Source organism: Typopeltis vanoorti, chromosome 20 (genome assembly GCF_054136105.1).
Source record: "Typopeltis vanoorti isolate ZY-2024b chromosome 20, IOZ_Tvanoo_1.0, whole genome shotgun sequence".
Lineage (NCBI taxonomy): Eukaryota > Metazoa > Arthropoda > Arachnida > Uropygi > Thelyphonidae > Typopeltis > Typopeltis vanoorti.
The window spans coordinates 82,011,204-82,032,298 of record NC_143568.1 but is presented as its reverse complement, the minus strand read 5'-3'; the positions used below and the strand labels follow the sequence as shown (position 1 = coordinate 82,032,298).

General features: G+C 36.7%; 1 protein-coding gene across 1 annotated transcript in view; it reads left to right on the top strand.

Annotated features, from left to right (window-relative positions):
- LOC150095600 (uncharacterized) overlaps positions 1-10,227 on the top strand; it is a 28,045-nt gene extending 17,818 nt beyond the window's left edge. Inside the window, exon 3 of the mRNA XM_090409922.1 lies at positions 8,762-10,227. Within this exon, the coding sequence (XP_090266048.1) occupies positions 8,762-10,227 (1,466 nt within the window). The remainder of the gene's footprint in view (positions 1-8,761) is intronic.
- Positions 10,228-21,095: the final 10,868 nt, after the last annotated feature.

Sequence of the window (21,095 nt, the reverse complement as noted above, 5' to 3'; positions counted from 1 at the left end):
TAGCACTATTTGATACGTTATCAAGTGAAAGAGAATTAGTTTATGTATTGCAGCGTCACAAGCGCAAATGAATACATTATGTATACCTTTTTAGTATGAAAGAGTTTATCGAATGAAAAGGACTGTGATGCTGTCCTGCAATGTGTCTTATTTACACTGAATGTGACTCCTTCTATAGTGCTCCAGTTCAGCAGTTACTCAGGCATTTCAAATGAATTTTTCCTCTTCCACCTCGTAGGGAAGTTCGTGCATCCTATGATTCCTGTCCTTTTTTTGTTTGTTTGTTTGTTTGTTTGCTTGAAGGAAATCGAAAGGAGGGGATTGTAGCAGAGAGTTTCTTCACAACTAATACAATCTGACGATACGCACTCATTTTAACTTTTACATTAACGTGTTTTGTTGCGGTCAGTATACTTTGGCGTCACAGAAACTTAACATAAACATATAAGCTTAATGTTCCTTAAAATTATTAGTATTATGCTTTTGTACCAAGCGAGACAAAAACAGATTCACTAAATATGTCACATTAAGAAAGCATGAAAAATCAATTTAAAAAAATTTAAATATTATATTCATATTATTATCCCAGAAACGTAATAATAATAATAACATTCATATTACTGTTATTGTTATTGGGAACGAGGTACGGTTGCTGGGAACGAGGCACTGTAATGGCTAGACTTCAATACCGAAATAATTTGGTATCTGATATTAGAACATCAGATACCAAACTCAAATCATTATGTTAAATTAGATAAGATCAATATCTCCTATTGAATAAATTGATTTCTTATCCTATGAATGTACAGCTATATTTTTTGCAATAAAAGAAAGTTTATTAACCTAATTTTTCATTTAATAGCATATACATATCTAAAAAGGCATATACGACAAATTTATTGAGAAAATGTGCATTTTACTTGAAGCAGTCTATATGGTTTGATGTCACAGAGTGATGAATCTTTTCAAATAAATATTGAGATCCGGATAGTGAACACACGTTTCATACGGCACAAATATTATTATTATTATTACGGGCAACTCCAAGGAGTCCTTAGACTCATTGAGGGAGGCCCTAAACATCTACTCACCATCCACACAGTATCTATCATACGTTCCCTTAAACTCATTCGCAGTCATGGCACCCACAACAGACTCTGGCAACTTATTCCATTCATTCACCACTCTCCAAGTAAAAAACCTAGTTCTAACACCCTTGCTAACCACACTCTTGCCCAGTTTCCATGGAACGCCCCTAGTCCTCCCACCACCAGTTCTGTTCCCATAAATATCCTCTGAATTAATCTTATAGAAACCTTTCAGTCATTTGAATGTCTCAATCATATCACCCCTTTTCCACCTATCAACCAATTTCTGCAACCCACAAATCTTTAACCTGTTCTCATAAGGTTCATTCCATAGACCTGCTTGCTAGCATCTTGGTCACTTGCCTCTGGATCCTCTCCACCTCCTCCCCATCAAGAAGGAACCCTGGCACCCAGATCTGGGCACAGTAGTCAAGATGGGGTCTTATCAAGGCTCAATACAGAGGAACAATAACTTGCTTGTCGCTGCTTGTCAAAGTATTCTTCAGTAACCAAGTGATTTGATGCGCTGATTTAGCCACTTTTGCAGTGTGTCCCCTAAACTTCAACTCCCTATCCACCAACACTCCCAAATCCCTGGCCTCGTCAATCTCCTGGAGTACAGTTCCACCAATATGGCATACTGCTGCTAATCTTTTCACCCCAAAATGCATAATCTTACACTTTGCCACATTAAATTGACATCCATTCTCCTTAGCCCAGTCCTCCAATCTATCCAAATCATCCTGCAAAATTTTGACATCATGTGCATTCACTATTGCTCTACCCAACTTTGCATCATCAGCAAACAAATGAACAGTTCCCCTCAGATCCCTTCCTATATCGTTAATGAACAAATTAAATAGTAGTAGTCCAAAAGACCACCTGTAGCACACCACTAGTCACAGGTGGTCTTTTGGACTCTACCCTTGAATAAACTACTCTGATATCTCTCCATCAACCACCCACCTATCCATCTCACCAACCCTATATGCTGCAGTTTACTGATTAGAGTTCCATGTGGTATCCTGTCAAAGGCCTTGGCAAGGTCTAGTAGAATAACTGTATAACCATTACCTTTATCCAGTTCAGCCGTCACTGTATTATAAAACGTAAGCAAGTTACTGAGGCATGATCTACCCTTCACAAAACCATGCTGTCCCGCATACAGTGTCTCATTTTCATCTATCCATTCCTGTAGTTTTCTTTTGACTACTTTCTCCAAACCCTTGACAACGACTTCTGATATGCTGATCGGTGGTAATTTGCAACAGCAGTCTTGGAACCTCCTTTATGCAGGGGAACTATTTTCTCCTCTTTCCACCCCCCTAGGGACTAACCCAAACCCGAGACTTAAATTAAACAAAATGGTCAATGGCACTGACAAATTTTAGCCGCTTCACGTAAGACCCGGGCTGGAATACCACCCAATCCCACAAATGTATTCACATTAAGGTTTTATAATATACTATTCACCTGCATTTCGTTCACCTCAATTCCCGTATAAGCTATTGCTTCCTTCATTCCTGCAATATCACCACCTGGATGATATACACTTGCAAAGTGCTTGCTCAGTAACTCAACTATATCAACTGATTCAGTAACCTCCCTACCATTGGCATTCCTTAAAATCATTCTCCCGTATACATTTTTTCTTTTACTTGCAGCATATCGAAAGAACTGTTTGGGATTCTCTTTAGCTTGCATGGCTAATTTCCTTTCATAATCCGCTTTTGCTGTTCTTACCACACTCGTTACCTTTCTGGCCTGTGCTTTATATTGTTCACGGGCCTGCAGGTCACCTTTCTGCTTAAATTCTCTCCACAGTTGTTTCTTTTTTTGCAGCTCAAGCTTAATGGTGTTATTCATCCATGTAACCCCTACTTGTTTTACTGTTCGGATACTAGGTATACAGTCAGCCATTACCTCCTTCAAATGCTCCTTTACCGCTTCCCATGCACTATCAACCTCCAGCCCTTGCAATTTTACATGCCATGGCACTGATCCAAGCAACCTCCTAGCTTGACATACTTACCAGCCCGATAATTCCACATGTACCCTTTCTTAATTGGAAATTCCACACATTTAGCCATCTCCCAGGTCAAGACATTATGATTGCTCTCACCAATTGGTGGCAACATGGTCATATTCATTACAATCAAATTCTCAGATGCAATTACTAGGTCAAGCACTCTCGAACCCCTAGGATATTCCATTACATGCCGTCTCAGGTAGTTATCCCTTAATAACTACATAAAATCCAATTCCTTCCTCCCATTTGTCCTCTCCTCCTTCCAATCAATGTAACCATAGTTAAAATCCCCCATAATAATTATCCTTCCACTCATTGCGTCTATTTGTCTATGCATACTATCTCCACCATCTATTCCATCACCTGGTCTATAGCAGCACCCAACTGTATATTTTATTCCACTAGTCCCAATCTCGCACCAAATAGCCTCAAATGAGCTCTTTTAACTATCCTGCAGTTCAACTTCTATTCTCCTTGGCTGCAGTTCATCAGCTATCATCAATAACACTCCTCCCCCCATTCTTTTCTGTCCCTCCTGAACACACTATACCCTTCACATTCTATCCCACTAGCTATATCATCCTCTGTCAGCCATGTCTCACTAATGCCAATAACCTGTGGCCAGGAAGAGCCAACCAAGGCCAAAAATTCTTCCTTCTTGTTCCTAACACTCCGCGCATTAGTATACATGAAGTGCAGAAGCCTGTTAGTCCCACCCCTATCTTGATGCCTTATACTAACTATCCCATTCTGATTTGTTGTTCTTCGTACCAGCTCAGGCATATTATACACATTCTTACACTCAACTGTCTTCTGATATCTGCATATCCACTCCCCCCCCCTCCCTAATAGCTCTAATTTCATCGATTCTGCACATTCACTTTCACTTCATTCAGCAACACTTTTTCCAGTCTCAGCACACCAAATTTATTCAGATGCAAACCATCCATCTTATATAAGTCCTTTCGTCCATCAAACTCACTCCATACGCCCACAAACTCCACACCACTCCTCCTGTATAACCTGCGCATAAGATTATTTGCAATTATGGCCCTCCTTCTCAATTCTTCTCTAGCATACAGCGCAACAGATTTGGGATTAAATTAATCCCAAATTTACAGCGATTAATAACCTTAGTACTACTTACAGTTGAGTCTATCACCTGTCTCCCTAGCAAATCCCGTTTCCCATTTTTTTTACCATTTACTCTATCCTTTATCAATAAATGTTCTAAATGCCAAGCGCCCAATCCATTTAAGTGCAAACTATCTCTCTTAAAATACTCCTTCCTTTTATCAAACTCATCCCAGACATTCATAAAATGAATATTTAGTTTAATTTCTTTGCTGAAGCTTTTACACAATATTGACATCATTCCATTTACTATAATTGCTCTTCTGTTTAATCCATCCCTATCAAATCTTGGTAGCACACTCATGATCTTTCCACTCTCGCTCTTTGCATTCATTGCTATCATTAAATCCTTCAAATCCTGTCTCACAGAAAATCTTTCGCTACCTAGATCATTCGTCCCTATAACTGCAATAACCTCGCTCGCTCTATCTTTCTGCAATTTCACAGCCTCAGTTATATCCTTAATCTTTGACCCAGGATAACACGCTTTAATTACTCTACCATCCTTCCCTTAATTGTAGAATCCCCATACAGCACAATATATTTTCTGATCCTTTTTAACTTGACATCGTTTACCCCCACTGATGCTTGTTTTTGTCCCTGATCTTCTCCCACATTGTTTTGTATATCGCTCAGCAATCTCTGTGTATGTATTTCTGCACTAAACCTCCCCCCCCCCATACTTTCTATTCCATAAAAAACATTACAACATATTGGAATGCTGAAATATAGACTATACAATTTGGTCAGATCAAAATTATAAAATATATTACAATCATTTAAAAATATCAGTTCCTTTGTCTTAGGAGAACTTGCACAACACAGTTTACTCTACATGCTTCTATCAGTTACATTGATATATATCTGTATAAAAAATGAATGTTTCCTATGAGACTGATGGCATCTAACTGTAAAGTCTTGATCACTTAAACCTGGGACATTAGACAAACCAGATGTATCATCATATACATCCGGCCACAAGAATATACTCGATTAACACACATAATACTCCCACTGAGGGCAATCTTGTGAATTTTATTGTACAATTATTTTTACGGCTATTTTTGCGTGTTTTCATTTAGGAGTGTCTCTTATTTTAAATACATTGGCTTTTTACTCAAGAACATGTGTTCGTTAACGTATATACTTTAAAAATACTTAATAAACAGTAATACACACTTCCAAAGTTCAGTGATGTTAGCTCTTCTAGCTAACATCACTGACCTTTGGACAAAAGTCATGGAAAAATTTGAGGAAACGCGAGTGGTCGCTCTTGAGATTTCAAAGGGCATTTGATCGGGTTTGGAACAGAGGTCTGCTTGTTAAACTACTGTCTTATGGTCTACCTTCCAACTTTTGCAACTGGATTTCCGGTTTCCTTTCTGGTCGTTCACTACGTGTCACGATGGATGACATATTGTTATCCATCATGACACGTAGTGAACGACCAGAAGTGAAGCTTTGCCGAGTTCACTCCCTTCCTCGTCATTTGACAAACAAACCTTGTAGTGCTCAAATGATTCGTCATCATCCATAACCATTGTACTAAACACTGGTCTCCTTAGGACGCAAAGAACCTTTATCGAGGCTTTTCAATTGAAAATGAGTTAGCCAATCTCACACAGAGATGGAAGGATCATTTTTTCGCCTGGCAACTCCGGTTTTTCATTTCACAGAGCAGGTAAACCGGCCGGCCACAAGAATATACTCGAATAACATACATAATACTCCCACTGAGGGCAATCTTGTGAATTTTATTGTACTATTATTTTTATGGCTATCTTTGCCTGTTTTCGTTTAGGAGTGTCCCTTATTTTAAATACATTGGCTTTTTACTCAAGAATTCTTAGGGTATTATAAGTGTATTTTAAAGGTAAATATATGCAGACTAATAGAGGAAGAAATTTTGTACATACCTTGTTTCGATGTCTTCATTCTCCATACTTCTGCTGTTAAACTGTTAAAGAGGGGGGGGGGGTTTGAGGCAAGGTGGGAAGATTAATTAGAAAACCCGGGTTTTTTTAAATAATATATATATATATATATATATATATATATATATATATATATATATATATATATATATTATTATATTTAAGGGCGCTTCTTTGGGGAAGGGTTTTATGGGAAACGTGGGAGAGCGTTAACGGGGTGCGAGCCGTTTCGATCGTGCTATCGTTATCGGAACATTTCTGGATAAGTGTAGGGCTATCACATAAGTGTAGGTTAGTCCTACACTTATCCCGGAAATGTTCCGATGACGATAGCAAGATCAGAACGTCTCGCACCCCCGTTAACGCTCTCCCCTCGCCCCTGTTTCCCATAAACCCCTTTCCCTTCTCCAAAGAAGCGCCCTTAAGTCTAATAATATATATATTATTTTAAAATAACCCGGGTTTTCTAATTAATCTTCCCACCTTGCCTCAAATACCCTCCCACGTTTCCTAACTCCCCCCCTTTAACAGCCTAACAGCAGAAGTATGGAGACCGAAGACATCCAAACAAGGTATGTGCAAAATTTCTTCCTCTATTAGTCTGCATATATTTACCTTTTAAAATACATTTATAACATCCTAAGAATTCTTGTAAAAGCCAATGTATTTAAAATAAGGGATACTCCTAAACGAAAACAGGCAAAAATAGCTGTAAAAATAATAGTATTTAAGAGGAGTAACATGGGAATTTCCCAGAAATAATACCTTTATTGTACTAATATAGTCTAGTCTTATTTCTTGCAAGAAACACCATCTTCACTTCACTGTTCTTGCGACAATACGCAGTCTCCAAAAAAAAAAAAAAAAAAAATCGCAGCCACCTTATTTTATTATTTATTTATTTATTATTGTTGTTGTTGTTCAAGGCAATGCTTTTCATTTGGAGAGTCTCTAACCCTAGACATTCCAAATCCGTCCAGCTTCTGATCATTGGGTTGTCTACAATTACTGCTAGTGAAACAAAGGCCGTGAATCCATCTTAAGACAGGTTTAGAACTTTTTTGCTGGCGCGATTCACGTATAAAAATAACAATGTGTAAATGTGCTAGTTATTTTCTTTATAGCTATAATGCCTTTATAACTAATTATTGTGTTTGGAATATATTAGTTAGAATGCTATAATTAAACTAACTCACCTATTCTTTAACACACATCCACAACTTGAGGGATTTTCGCGTTTACATTGGTTTCTGAGAATTACAGTATTAAAATGTGTCGCTAATGCTAATATCTGTTATGTGATGCTTGCTAAGCAGCTATGTTCACAATGCATTTCGTTATCGGCTTTTGTGTCCAGGGCTTTCTTGGTGTAGCTGCGGTATTTCCTTCTTTTTCTACTGTATGAATATTTTTTTTTAAATGATTGATTTGTTTTATAATTTGCCAAGACTCATTGCAAAGACCATCACTAATGCAGTTGTTTCCAACAAAAAACACTAAAATCGAATGAAGGAACAAAAGGAAATGGTGTTAAAATTAAATTAAACGACAGTTAAACACACACACACACACACGTGTGTCTGTCATATGTTTAATCTCATCTGCATTATACAAAACATTGATTTATTGCAAATATGTAAACTACTGGTTGATTGACTGTTAGGAGAAATACAAAAATTCCTTTTTTTTTTTTAACCAAATACTCAGTTTTTGGGTTATATTTGAAATCTTGAAATTCTTATTTTGTTTCAAGAATATGCTGATACTTTTGATTACGAGATTGATCTGAACATAATCACTGCTCTAATATCCACTGAAAATAGAGATCAATCAGTTGAATTTAATCTGTTTCTTTGTAGTATTGCTGGAATTTTTATGGCTGATTGTAGAATTGCATTCACACGGTGATACAACTTTATTTTGAAAATAAAGTAGAAACACGAACAAACAAACAAATACATAAACAAAATAAATTTAATATCACTGAGCCAATGTTTGACTATTCCGAAGTCGTTTAAAACCTTGTATGGTGGTACTCTTATCCATTTAAAATGTTTTTGGCTTATGTACTGGAGATATTTATTAACGGTCATTCATAAATACATAACATATAGTTTTGCATCCTTTTTACTAATAAAATGGTCAGATTAAAACCACAATTGAAATGAATAGACAAATTCAGAATTGAGTTGTCATTTTCTATCATTATGAAACGTTTAGTCAAATTCTATAATTCAAACGACCTGATTTAATCCAACTTTGAAATGTGTAAACAAGCTTTAGGTAACTATCCCAAGTACCATCTGTCCATAAAATCCGCACGCTAGAGTGGACTTGTGAGTATGGATTACTGTCAGTGAAGCAAATTTGACAAATGTTTGACAAATTTGGAACTTTCACTGCTTAAAACTTGAAAGACTGAATTTTTCAATTAATGCTCCTGGTAAAAATATTTAAAGCTAGTAATAATTTCACAGTTAAATATCACTGTTACCGATTATTATCACTTTTCAGTTAAGTGCAGTTAAACTAGGTTAAGAGACTTATAACTGCTTAAAGGTCTTCTGTATTTGCAGGATTGCCATGTTCTATGCCCGTCCCCAGTGAACAGCCTATAGTAGAAAGTCGTCACCTGCCTGGTAGCACAATAGTCCTCAATTGTGGGTTTGTGGGTGTAGACGACACCTCCCGTCTATGGATTAAAGATGGAACTGCAATCAACAAGGTTTCCTCTCCAAATACCAACGTGCTTTCCAATAGTTCCCTCTGGCTGTATCTTCAGTCATCTCTCGAAGAAGGGGTTTATGTCTGTCTAAAACAAACATTACACACCATTGGGATCATTAGAGCTGTGCGTGTTATTTTGGAAGACACAGACAGTCGGGCGTTTGGGTCTTGGAGAAGTGAGTGTAGTTTAACATTTAAAGACCTCATATCAACTATTAACGTGGACAGTGGATCTGCAGTTAATCTGACGTGCGACGTCACTGAAACTGATGTCGTGGTTACTTGGTATAAAAACAACCTCCAAATTCAGCACGATGATCTCCGTTATAATTCTGGTGGAAGCGTTTTGTACATACAAATTTCAGATCTCAAGGACAGTGGCACATACACGTGTGTGGTAAACAGTCTTCAAGTGAACGATTGTAGCATTTCTAAAAATATCGACATCATTGTATCACCACCCCCTTTGTCATCTTCCTCCATCGATCACTTTTCTTGTGGGAGGCCACTCATCGAAGGTAAAGTTAGAAAGAAAAGAATTATAGATGGCGCTCGTGCAAGTTTCAACTCTTCTCCTTGGATGTGTATGTTATCTACAGAAAGAACTCCAGTTTTCTGTGGCTGTAGCCTCATTAATAATCAGTGGGCAGTGACAGCAGGCCATTGCTTTGTTAAAGATCCAGAAGCCTCTTCACAAGCGGCAGTGTTGTCACAAAGTGAGATAATATCAAAGTTCGTTGTTAAATTAGGGAAACATCAACGGCGGCAAACAGAACCAGGTGAAGTGATCATTAACATGCATCAGGTCATTATTCATCCACTCTTTAGGCCTCGAACTCATTCAGAACAAGTGACCAATGAGAATGACATTGCCCTTATTCTATTCTCCCAGTCTGTGACTTTCCAACCTAATATCCTTCCAATTTGTCTTCCTCCAAAAGGCTTTCTTGACACTTTTCCAGCTGGAAGCCTTGGCACAGTGACGGGATGGGGTCGGGTAAGTGTTAAGGGAACAGTAATGGCTATAACATTGCAAGAAGCTCATTTACCTTTGGTGTCTTCATCCATATGTCGTGAAAGCACGAGTTATTTAATTACTGATAACATGCTCTGTGCTGGTTATGCTGAAAGTTATAGACCAGACACATGTTCAGGAGATAGTGGTGGTCCTTTGACTCTACAAAGGGATGGAATTTGGTATCTCGTTGGGATTGTTAGCTGGGGTGAAGGGTGCTCCAGTCCAAGAAAATTTGGCATTTATACCAAAGTTGAGAATTACGTTGACTGGATACATAAAGTTACAAATGGAGGATAATTCTTATAAAATAAAGAGGACTGTGAAAAATAAAGTATTCAATTCATTTCAGAATGATCATCATAAAATACGCATATTTTTAGAAATGTTTTCTATAGTTTATAAAAAAAAGTATATTATGAATAAACCCAAAATAAAAGTGTAATATAATATTACACGAAAAATATTTATTGCATATTGCACAAGAAAATGCAGAATTTCAGTGTTAATTCTAGAATTAATATTTAAATTAAAAAGAAAAAAGAAAGAAAGAATCGTAGCGTGCCCTGCACTCTGTTAATAATCTGTCTAAAAAAGGTTGCAAAGATATTCTTTTCACTCTTCCTACCCCAAACTGTAGCATTTCTTCAATTAGTTGAAGATGAAACGATATGTAGAAGTTCACAGTATAATGGGCAATATAAAAGGGAGAATCTACGTTGATTATTAATTAAGCAAATTATTTATATTTTTAATGTACAACACGAAAGCCACACTATGGTCCAACTCCAGGATTCGAATCCTTTAAGGAAAGGTTTTTCAGCTGAAGATGAGTTAGCTGACCTCATAGATTTGGAGGAAATTTTAATCCTATTTGATTTTTCCTCCCTAAATCTCTTCTGTCCTCCTTTCGTTGGATTACTTTATAAGACAATTAAAACCATGAGGCAAGTGCGTCATGTGGAGACAAAACATTTAAATTATATATTGCAATAACTCTGGCTGGTTGGAGTTAAATAAAAGTTGGAATTTAGGATATAGAGAAGATCTCCATATAATTCAATTTTGGTTTCAATATGCACATTTTATTGGAAAATTAATTCGAATTGATATTAAAAATTGCACACTGGTTGGACGGAGTTTAATGAAATTTGGTATTTATTTGAAATCATTATTGGTTATTGCTTAGATTATAGTATTAATTCGGCTTCTAATGAAGCCATGGCTATTAAGGCTTAAGTGTTAAATCAAGAGATTTGAAGTGGGACCAGCAGCTTAATAGAAGATTCCAAGATATGCCAGTCATTCTGTTCGAATATTCAACACCATTTTATCAGAATTTATTGTACTAGATAAGGGAGAAAAAGGAAAAATACTAATTTTTTTTTGAATCAGCAATGCAAAAGTATTCTTTAAAAAGTCCCAGAAATCAAAGTCTATAAAACAATAGATCTAAATAGGATACCAGAGTTTTCAAATGATTTCACATTACATCAAAAAGAAGATGGCAACGTATAACTAACATGAACACGGACCATAAAGCAGACTTAATAATAGAACAGCAACCGTCATATTCTTAATTGGCTTATTGCATGGAGAGAGAGAGAAGGCACGCTTTATCCCCAAAACAAAGATCAGATTCGAAGCATTGGTTTAAGCACTGGAAGGACGACCATACTGACGTTTTTGATATATTAGTCCGAAGTCAAATATCAGCTATTAATGATGAAGCAACCAGCTATAAACTACAGACTTCGGGGTATATAAAACTGATGAGAAACAAAATGAAATGATAGTGAAATACTATTATTTAATAAACAAATATTAATTGTAAAACAAATTAACTATGCATTTGAATACGCTGAAAACCTTTGCATTAAAATAATTACTGCTAATCATCAGTAATATAAGTTGCAAAAAGAAACAGTAAAAACATTGTACAATTATTTAGACCAGTTATCCGCCTATGTGAGCCTCCTTAGTTAAGTTGTTGCTGTGGTTGTAATTATATCCGAAACAACTAAGCCCACGGAGCCTGTATAGCTCAGTGGATGTGGTATTTGCACACCACGCCGCTTGATCGCACGAAGGAAGATTTCCTTTTGAATTTAGTCAGCGACTAGAGTAAATTGTTTTGTCATTTTTCGACCGGTTCCTGAGTTAGTCGATATCTGGCACAGGCAAGCGGGTTTTTTCTCCCGGAACTCGGGTTTTTTCGTCCCGTAAACTCAAGAAAATCGACCGTAGAATCCACATTATTTCGGACATTAAATATATTGTGTTAGGGTTAGGGACCATGAGATGGCAGCGCTTGTTGAGCCGTGTCTCTTCATTGCGTGCTGCTTAATTAGTGATAGCCTTGGACCAGCTGTCTCTGGCTGGGTACCAGTGGAGATTGAACTGCCCACTCAGTCTCCAAAAGTTAGATAAGGCTAAAACGGCCTCGCCTACTCCCTATTCGGGAATAAAAAGGCATTAGCTAATTTTTTTGACAACAAAGGCTACGAGGCCATTGTATTATGTCTTGAATTGTGTCTTCTTCTGGATGGTTTTGCCTATTTTGCAGAATCAAAAAAATCCGACTTTCTGGCAAAAAACTTCATCCAAATGGTATGTGACCATTAAGTCGCCTTCTAACTCAGAAATCCTTATTAATATTTTTTTTGCATCCTAGCCACTGTTTATTATTATTATCATAATACATATCACTTAATACTATCAATAAGATCATATACTAGGGAATAAATGGACAGAAAGACTACCACATCTTGCCTAGATAATTAAAAATGTATGGGCATACCAAATAGCTATACAGCAACATTCACAAAATTCAGACTAGTAGATCATGGCTCTACAGCTGCAAAAGAGCAGAATTTTTGAAAGGCAGGAATTTAAAAACAACACACAAAAATTACAGGAAGAATCAGGTAAGCAAGATAGCAGAAAAAAACTGACTGGAAACTAATTATATTATCTGATTATGTGTAATAATAATGTAAACTTATTCATGTAGTACTGCCATAGTAGCCTCTATACCTTTTGGTATATCATTAAATTGATAATGATGGTAACAACCATGTATAATATATAGAGGAAACATGGTTCTGGGAAGAGTAGGTCGTGCCTCAGTAACTTGCTCACATTTAATACAGGGACAGCTCGGTTGGATGAAGGTAATAGGTTTACATTGATACTGCTGGACTTCTCAAATGACCTTGACATGATACCACATGGAGTTCTAATCAGTAAACTGCAGCACATGGAAATGAATATAGGATTGGTGAGGTGGATAAAAGTGTGTTAATGGATAGATATCAAAAGAGTTTATTCAAGAGGAGAGTCCAGAAGGCCTGTGATAGTAGCGTGCCACAGGGCTCATTTCTTGGGCCAATACTGTTTAATTCGTAAATGATATAGGAAAGGATCTGAGAGCAACTGATCATTTGTTTGCTGATGATGTAAAATTGTGGAGAGCAATAGTTAATACAGGTGATGCTAAAATTTTTGCAGGATGATTTGAATAGACTTGCAGTCTGGGTAAAGGAGAATAGTTGTCAGTTTAAATGTGACAAAGTGTAAGGTTATGCACTTTGTGGTGAAAAGTTTATCAGCTGTATACACATTGATGAACTGTACTCCAGAAAATTGACGAAGGCAGAGATTTTGGGTGTTGGTGGCTAGGAAGTTGAAGTTTAGAGGGCAAGTAGCAAAAGTGGCTAAAGAAGCTAATTGGGTTACTTGGTTACTGAAGAATACTTTGACAAGCAGAGACAAGCAGGTTATTGTTCCTTTTATCAAACCTTGATATTTGACTACTACGTGCAGATCTGGTCACCTGAGTTTCTTGGTGATGAGGAAAAGGTGGAGAAGATCCAGAGGCGACTGACTAAGATGGTAGCAGGTCTATGGAATGAAATGTATGAGAACAGGTTGAAGATTTGTGGGTTGTAGAAAGTGGCTGACAGGCGATAAAAGGATGATATGACTAAGACATACAAATTACTGATGAATAGAATAGAGGAAAATTTTCAGAACAGGTCTGGTGGTGGGAAAACTAGGGACTATCCTGGGAACTGAGCAAAAAATTAGAACTAGAATTTTTGATGGAGAGTGGCGAATGAGTGGAATAGGTTGGCAGAGTCTGTTGTAGGTGCCATGATTGTGACTGAGTTCAAAGCGAAGCATGACAGATACTGCGCAAATGTTGGATAATGCTTGGTATGATGTTTAGGACCTCCCTCGATGAGCCCTAAGGACTCCATAAAATAGGCCATAATAATAGTAATAGTAAGGCACTACGAGATGGCAGCAGTTGTTTGCCATACTCTCTTTCCCTGATGCCTTAAAATCATTGATAGTTTGAGCCTGCTATCTCTGATTAACTGAGTGTAGTTCTGCTAGCCCCAGTTTCCAAAAGCTGGGTTAAACGGCCTCGCCTACTCACTTTGCGGAATGAAGGGTGTTAGCGGACTGTGTAGATGTTTTAAACTCAAACGTCAAGAACGGTATGGGAAAATTAAAATATGCACAAAACAAGCAAAACCTTTGAATGACATAAACCATAATTTTAGATATATAGAAATTATTCTATGGAAAGAACTAAAACAACAACTAAATAACAGCGTTTGAAGCAGAATACAAAATAACAAGGAACATCTTTATAAAGGTGGATGATGCATTTGAATATATCATCCGTCAAAAAAGGAGGGAAATACTAGTAAAATCTGTGTTATAAATTAAACTTTGCACAAATTGATGTAAAACAAACGTGGAATCTGCTTGATGAAATACTGGGTTGTACTCGCAAAGCCTCCGCTGTTGAATCTATAAAACACAGCTTCACAAAAGAGCACATCTTTCCAACATATAGCAAACGAATCTAACCAATAAGTGGTTAGAACTATAAAGAAAGATTCATCCATACTATTTAACTAGCTATGAGCAAACAAGGCACTGTTGTTTTCAACTATAACAGTGGCACTGTGTTTTGTAGTCGTCAGATTAACCGAAACATGGGGCAGATGTCGACTGTATGAGACCCAAAAATATGGAGTGATTTAGGCTAATTCCGTACTTACGTAATAAATAAAATATTTGAAACTGAATACTAGAGCCAACATGTTGAAGACGACATTAATTACACCTATAAACAAACGAGGAAAAAAAACTATAGATCAGAGCTTCTTAAGCTCTGAACTATAAAAAAGGGGCTCTGATCTCAAAAAAGGGGCTCTGATCTGTCCTATAGATCAGAGCTTCTTAAGCTCTGATCTATAGGACAGATCAGAGCCCCTTTTTTGCCCAAGAAATTTTTATGCGATCCCATTTCGCCCGAGAAATTTTTACGTGATCCCGGATTATATAGGTATATAAAATAGGTATACAAATCAAACATTTACTGGTAATAAATCATAAAGAAATTTATTTTAAAACAATTCTTTGGTATACATATAATTTTACCATTTACATAAAAAAAATACAGTACGATAGTCTTGAATCTGAGCCGACGTGTTTCTAGCAGCGTTCGTTGGCGCTGCATGGCGTGATGGCATGTGCAGTGCAAAGTGCGCATGTTGTGTGTTCAGAACCAAGGCTGCAGTGAAGTAGCGCGATGCAACACGGGCAAGCGCTGCCAGTAACACATCGGAATCATTACACGTTTGATTTTGAATTAATTTTTGGTGGTTCAGAAACCTTTTACTGTTGCCAAATTTTTCGCAACCCCCGCATTCAGTTTCGCGACCCCATTTGGAGTCGCCACCCACAGTTTAAGAAGCTCTGCTATAGATACGCTATTAATTTACGAGTAAATTACGAAGTGGAATATTCTCTCAAGATATACAGAAAATATTTATATAATTCCAAAAAGAAAGTATTCAGTCTTAAAAAGTCACAAGGAAATAAAAAACGTTAGCTAATTTATTTTTTTGGAGAAAGTATGTGAACAGCAAGTATTCTGAAGAATTTTATAGACACGACTGTAACCAACGCTGTTCACTAAAAAAAATTCATTGATATGGTTATCTTCAACGACCTTCTAAAAGATGATAACGATAGCCATATGACGTAATCCATATACCAAAACCCTTTTAGCAAAGTTAAGACATTGGTACAGGTGGGCATTTCAAACATGGTTTAAAACTTGTCTTCAGAGCACAGAACAAATCACATGTATGAGATCAACCTCCAATGTAGTTATCATTAACCTATGGCGTTCCACAAGGAGCGGTTCTTTCCAATCTATCCTCTTCGATATCTATATGCATGATATCAATCATCTTCCTCTCAGAAGAAAGATCTTCCATTATGCAGATTTCACATCCGTAGTATCCATTCAAAACGAGTGAACCATTACACGAGCAAACATGCAATATGGTGTTGATCCAATCTAGATGGCTTATAAGACAAGCGATATTCGGAAACTCATGATCCAACTAGTTGACAAAAAGTGCTATCTAACCATTAGCCAACCCGACCTCCTACATACTAAACGCAAACATCAGTAAAACTATCACAGTCACTGAAGTTAAATCAATACGTAACGTGTAGCTTATCTTGATATATATAAGCTGGTTTAGGTATCAATCATACAAAAATTTAGTAGACTCAGAATAACAGCTCCTGCATAAAGCTCCTATAAAAACAACTTCAAGGCATTATATGAACATGTTTCCTTAGATACGCAATAACAACGTATCTATTCTGTGCATACTATAAACTAAGTAGATTAAGAATATTTCAGTATAAAATGATAAAGTTGTTATTTATGGAACAAAAGAGATGACATCAAGTGGCCGATATGGTATTGGATGACCAGCGAGTCAAAGTGTGTGAAATTGCTGAGATTAAAAGCATTTCAAAAGAACGTGTAGGATATTTACGTGAATAATTGCAAATGAAAAAGCTTTGCACAAGATGGGTGCCGCGCTTGCTCACAGCAGATCGAAAACACACTCGCATGAAAATCTTTGAACAGTGCTTGGAGCGTTTTAACAAGAATAAAACTGATTTTGTGCATCGGTTTATTACTAAAGATGAGACTTGGATTCACCAGTACACACCAAAATCCAAACAGCAGTCAAAACAGTGGACAGAAGCGGGTTGTTCAGTGCCAAAGAAGACAAAGTGGGTTCCATCAGCAGGAATGGTCATGGCATCGGTGTTTGGGGATGCTAAAGGCATTTTGTATATTAATTTTCTTGAAAAGGGTAAAACAATAATAACCGGAGATTATTATTCCGATCTTTTAGCCAGACTAGACGAAAAAATTCGTGAGAAAAGACGCGGTTTGCAGAAGAAAAAATCATCTTTCATCAGGACAATGCACCTGCCCACAAAGGTGTTTTGGCAATGGAAAAATTAAGGGATCTGCACTATGAATTTTTGGTACATCCACCCTATTCCCCATTGGCTTCATCTGACTGCTGTCTCTTCCCAAAACTAAAACTCTTCTCGCTGGTCAGCGTTTTTTTTTTTTTTTTTTTTTTTTTTTTTTTTCGAATCAAGAGGTGATTGCAGCTGTAGAGGGGTAGTTTGCAGATCTTACTGAGAACCACTACAGGGATGGAATAATGACACTGCTGGAACGTCGCTGGAATAAATGTGTTTTTAAGGAAGATTATGTTGAAAAATAAAAATAATTTTGAAATTCTAAATTCGTTTTTTTATTGTTAGGCCGAGAATTTTTCAGACCACCCACAGTGGCATTTTTAGGTATTTCCAGCCCCTAGGCCGGGAGAAAGTACCCCCCCCCCTTATGACCTGCCCATAGGCAGGTCATGATCCCGACCTCCAATGACTGAATTTCCGTAGAATCCCACTTGCTTCACATCGCATTGTGGTTAGTGTCATTTTCAATTTCGGACAAAATGGAGATTATTTCCTTCCATTCCCTCACGAAGACTCCGACAGGCATCATCACGAGCTGACCAACGAGTAGGCGAAGGACATTTGATTACTTTTGCAGAAGTTTCCAGGTGCTTTCTTAGAACACTCCATCGATGTGTTGAAGATGTGAAAAATACATACAGTTTCTAAAGGACATCAAAAAATGCGGAAGAGAACGGACAGGATTTGGCAGCTCAAGTACCAATTAGAGACAGAGAATGTCCAGCGCACGGTGTGAATTCTGCCAATGGATTTATTTCATGCTTGCAGTCCTGTGTACTTGCCTGACATGTTATAGCATTATCATATGCCTGCCCTCTGCAATTTGCTACATCAATTCCAAGCTCGTTTAGTGAAGTCAAAACCGCCACTTAACCCTTCAGATTTGTGACTTATGTTAAGAATGAAACGCAAGAAACGCTCCACAGGAGTTCCATGTTCTTTCACATATCATACAATGAAGGACAGCTGATCAACATGAGACAAGTCTGCTGTTAAGTCAACACTTATGGAATAGTACTTAGCTATTTTAAGTTCTTCCACAATAAATTTGATTACTTTCTCGCCCAATTATTTTAATAAATGCCTCATACGTGGCAAAGGAAAGATAGGAAATGAAACCATTTCCTTTTTTCCCGCTTTTGGCAATGTGCTCAGCAAGAAAGGGATCAAATTCACTAATCCCTATTGCCTTTGTTTCAAGTTACCGACAACAATACAGTAGCTTTCCTTGCACGTGACTCGGTCTGTATAGTTATGCAGAATCTGATTACTTGCCAAGATGCTTGCAGACTAAACTTACAATGAGGAAAAGAAAAATATTTCTTTACTTGTGAGTAGATGCGGCATATAAAAGAACATGTTATAATTACAAAAATGAGAACCTGGAATTTCCGCCGCCCATCAAAATTTGTCGCTCTAGGCCCGTGCCCATACGGCCTATACCTAAATACGCCACTGCGTATATTACTTCCAACCAAGAGAGATTTTTAGTAAACCTATAATATAAATATACCATTGGCAGGCTAAAGATTTTTTTAAAAAAATTATTTATTAATTTTATATATTTTTTGTATTTTCATTTATTTATTTTGTTACATAATCCGGAAACCCTGCTTTAGAGCAGCGCTTCCCAAACTGTGGGCTGCGTCCCCCTTGGGAGCAGTTAGTTTTGATGAGGGGGGCCGTGAAATAATAAAAACAAATTTTAAATGTTTTAAGACTAAGTGTATGTAAGATGATAAAAACGTAATATTTCATTTGATTTGTACGATATTCGCTGTGTATGTTTTGTATTGAATATAAATACAATAAATATTATAATAATATATTACGAATTTTCTTTTCGATGGGGGCCGTGAAATATTTTAATTTTTCTAAAGGGTCCTTTACATCCATAAGTTTGGGAAGCACTGCTTTAGAGAACAAACATGGGACTTTTTTTTTCCAAGTAAGTCGGTTGGTGGTCTCACACGAGGCAGAAGGGACCAGAACGTAACTTAGATAATACATAATCGATAAATTGCTTAGAATAATAAAACTGAACAAGTAAAAGAATAAATTACAAATAATTAAAACCAATAACTGTAAAGAATTAAAAATTCAAAGTGAAAGTTAAAAAATACATAGGCAAAGATAAAATCCAGAAAAGGATAACTGATGTGGGTAATGAATGAAACCTACAAAAGAAAGAATGAATTAATAAAAAGTATGTTACAAACTTGACGTTGTATGAGCCATTTCGGCTTGGTGTCTTCTTCTTCTTCTTCAGAAGTGTAAGGAGCGCTCAACTGAGACAAGAAACAGCTGCTAAATCATGTTCTTAAACCGTTACTGGTATGATTGGCTGAAATAATATAATTTCTATGGTCACTTTCTGAGATGTTGATTTCAATTACGACCAAAGCAATTAATTTTGGTTCTAATCCTCGTTTTAGAAACGATATTAAGCTTCTGAGAAAAGAGTTTGATTATTATTTATTTACTGTTCATGTTTTGCTGTATTATTTGTATTTTCCCTTTATTTTCCTAATCGTGTTGGTACCATTTCCACATGTTTCAGTAAGGAAATACCGTGAGTAGACATAATAATTAAGATTATAATAACGGAATTAACTTATGTAGAATACTATTTATTAGTAGAATTTTCGCCTTCAGTACATGTATAATTTAATTAGCTTTATACATGCACTGAAGATGCCTATGATACTCAGGCGAAAATTCTACTAATAAATAATATTTTACATGAGTGAATTCCGTTATTATAATTTTAATTACATTTTCATAGTTCTTTGTTTTATTGTTCGTTAACTATTTAGTTGTTTTAAGTTGTGTGGAAGATTGTTAAGTAGAATAGGTATCAGATGTTCTCTCAATTGCTCCGCATGTGTTATGAAAGTGCCTGGTAATATAAAGAATAGTAGTGGGTCGCGTTAATCGGTATGGATTTCTATGTTTATGGTAATTATTATCGAAGTAGTTTTTCAATGTGATTAATTCAATCTCAAGTTTGATATGCTCATTGTGAGGTTATTAAAGAATTGCTCAGTGTGTTGGTCAGTTGTGTATTAGCTCTTCAAAGCACCATGGAAATGATTCTTTTATGCCACGATTCTCATTTGGACAGGAGACTCCTTTCTGTGTTTGCATAGATGTTATGCCATATCTTAATATTGTTTCACAAATGCTATAGTAGATAATATTCTTAGTATTGATTGCTATCATATCCTTTACTTGAAACAAATTAGCTGCAATAATGTGAAAATTTTTTGAAGGTATCCAATGTGTTCCATTTAAAGTGACAGTCGATATAAAGGTTCAGGTAGGTATTTATTTATCTACCTAAGCTTTTATTTATCTACATGAGCCTGTATATTTGAGCTTGAACCCCAGTCGGTAGGTATTTAACATGTGTTACCAATGTAGTTTCCAGACAACGAAAGGTTAAGATAGATAATATACATGATGATGATGAACAGCCTATTTTTCTACCCACTGCAGGGTGAATGCCTTTCACATTACGGGAGGTTTGGGTCTACTACTCCCATGGTGACCTAGTCCATATTGGGAGAGTATCTATACTTGGGTGAATGAATGTATGAAAGTAGAAGGCAATCACAAACATCCATGCCTATGCGGGATGCATACGACCATTGAATTAGAAACCTTTATGCAGATGTACGTAAACCTAACTTATTCAGAATACTTGGTCATGTGTGCGTCACCACGTTTTCTAGGCAAGTTCTTAAGTAATCATCAATAGTACTGATCACAATGGGAAA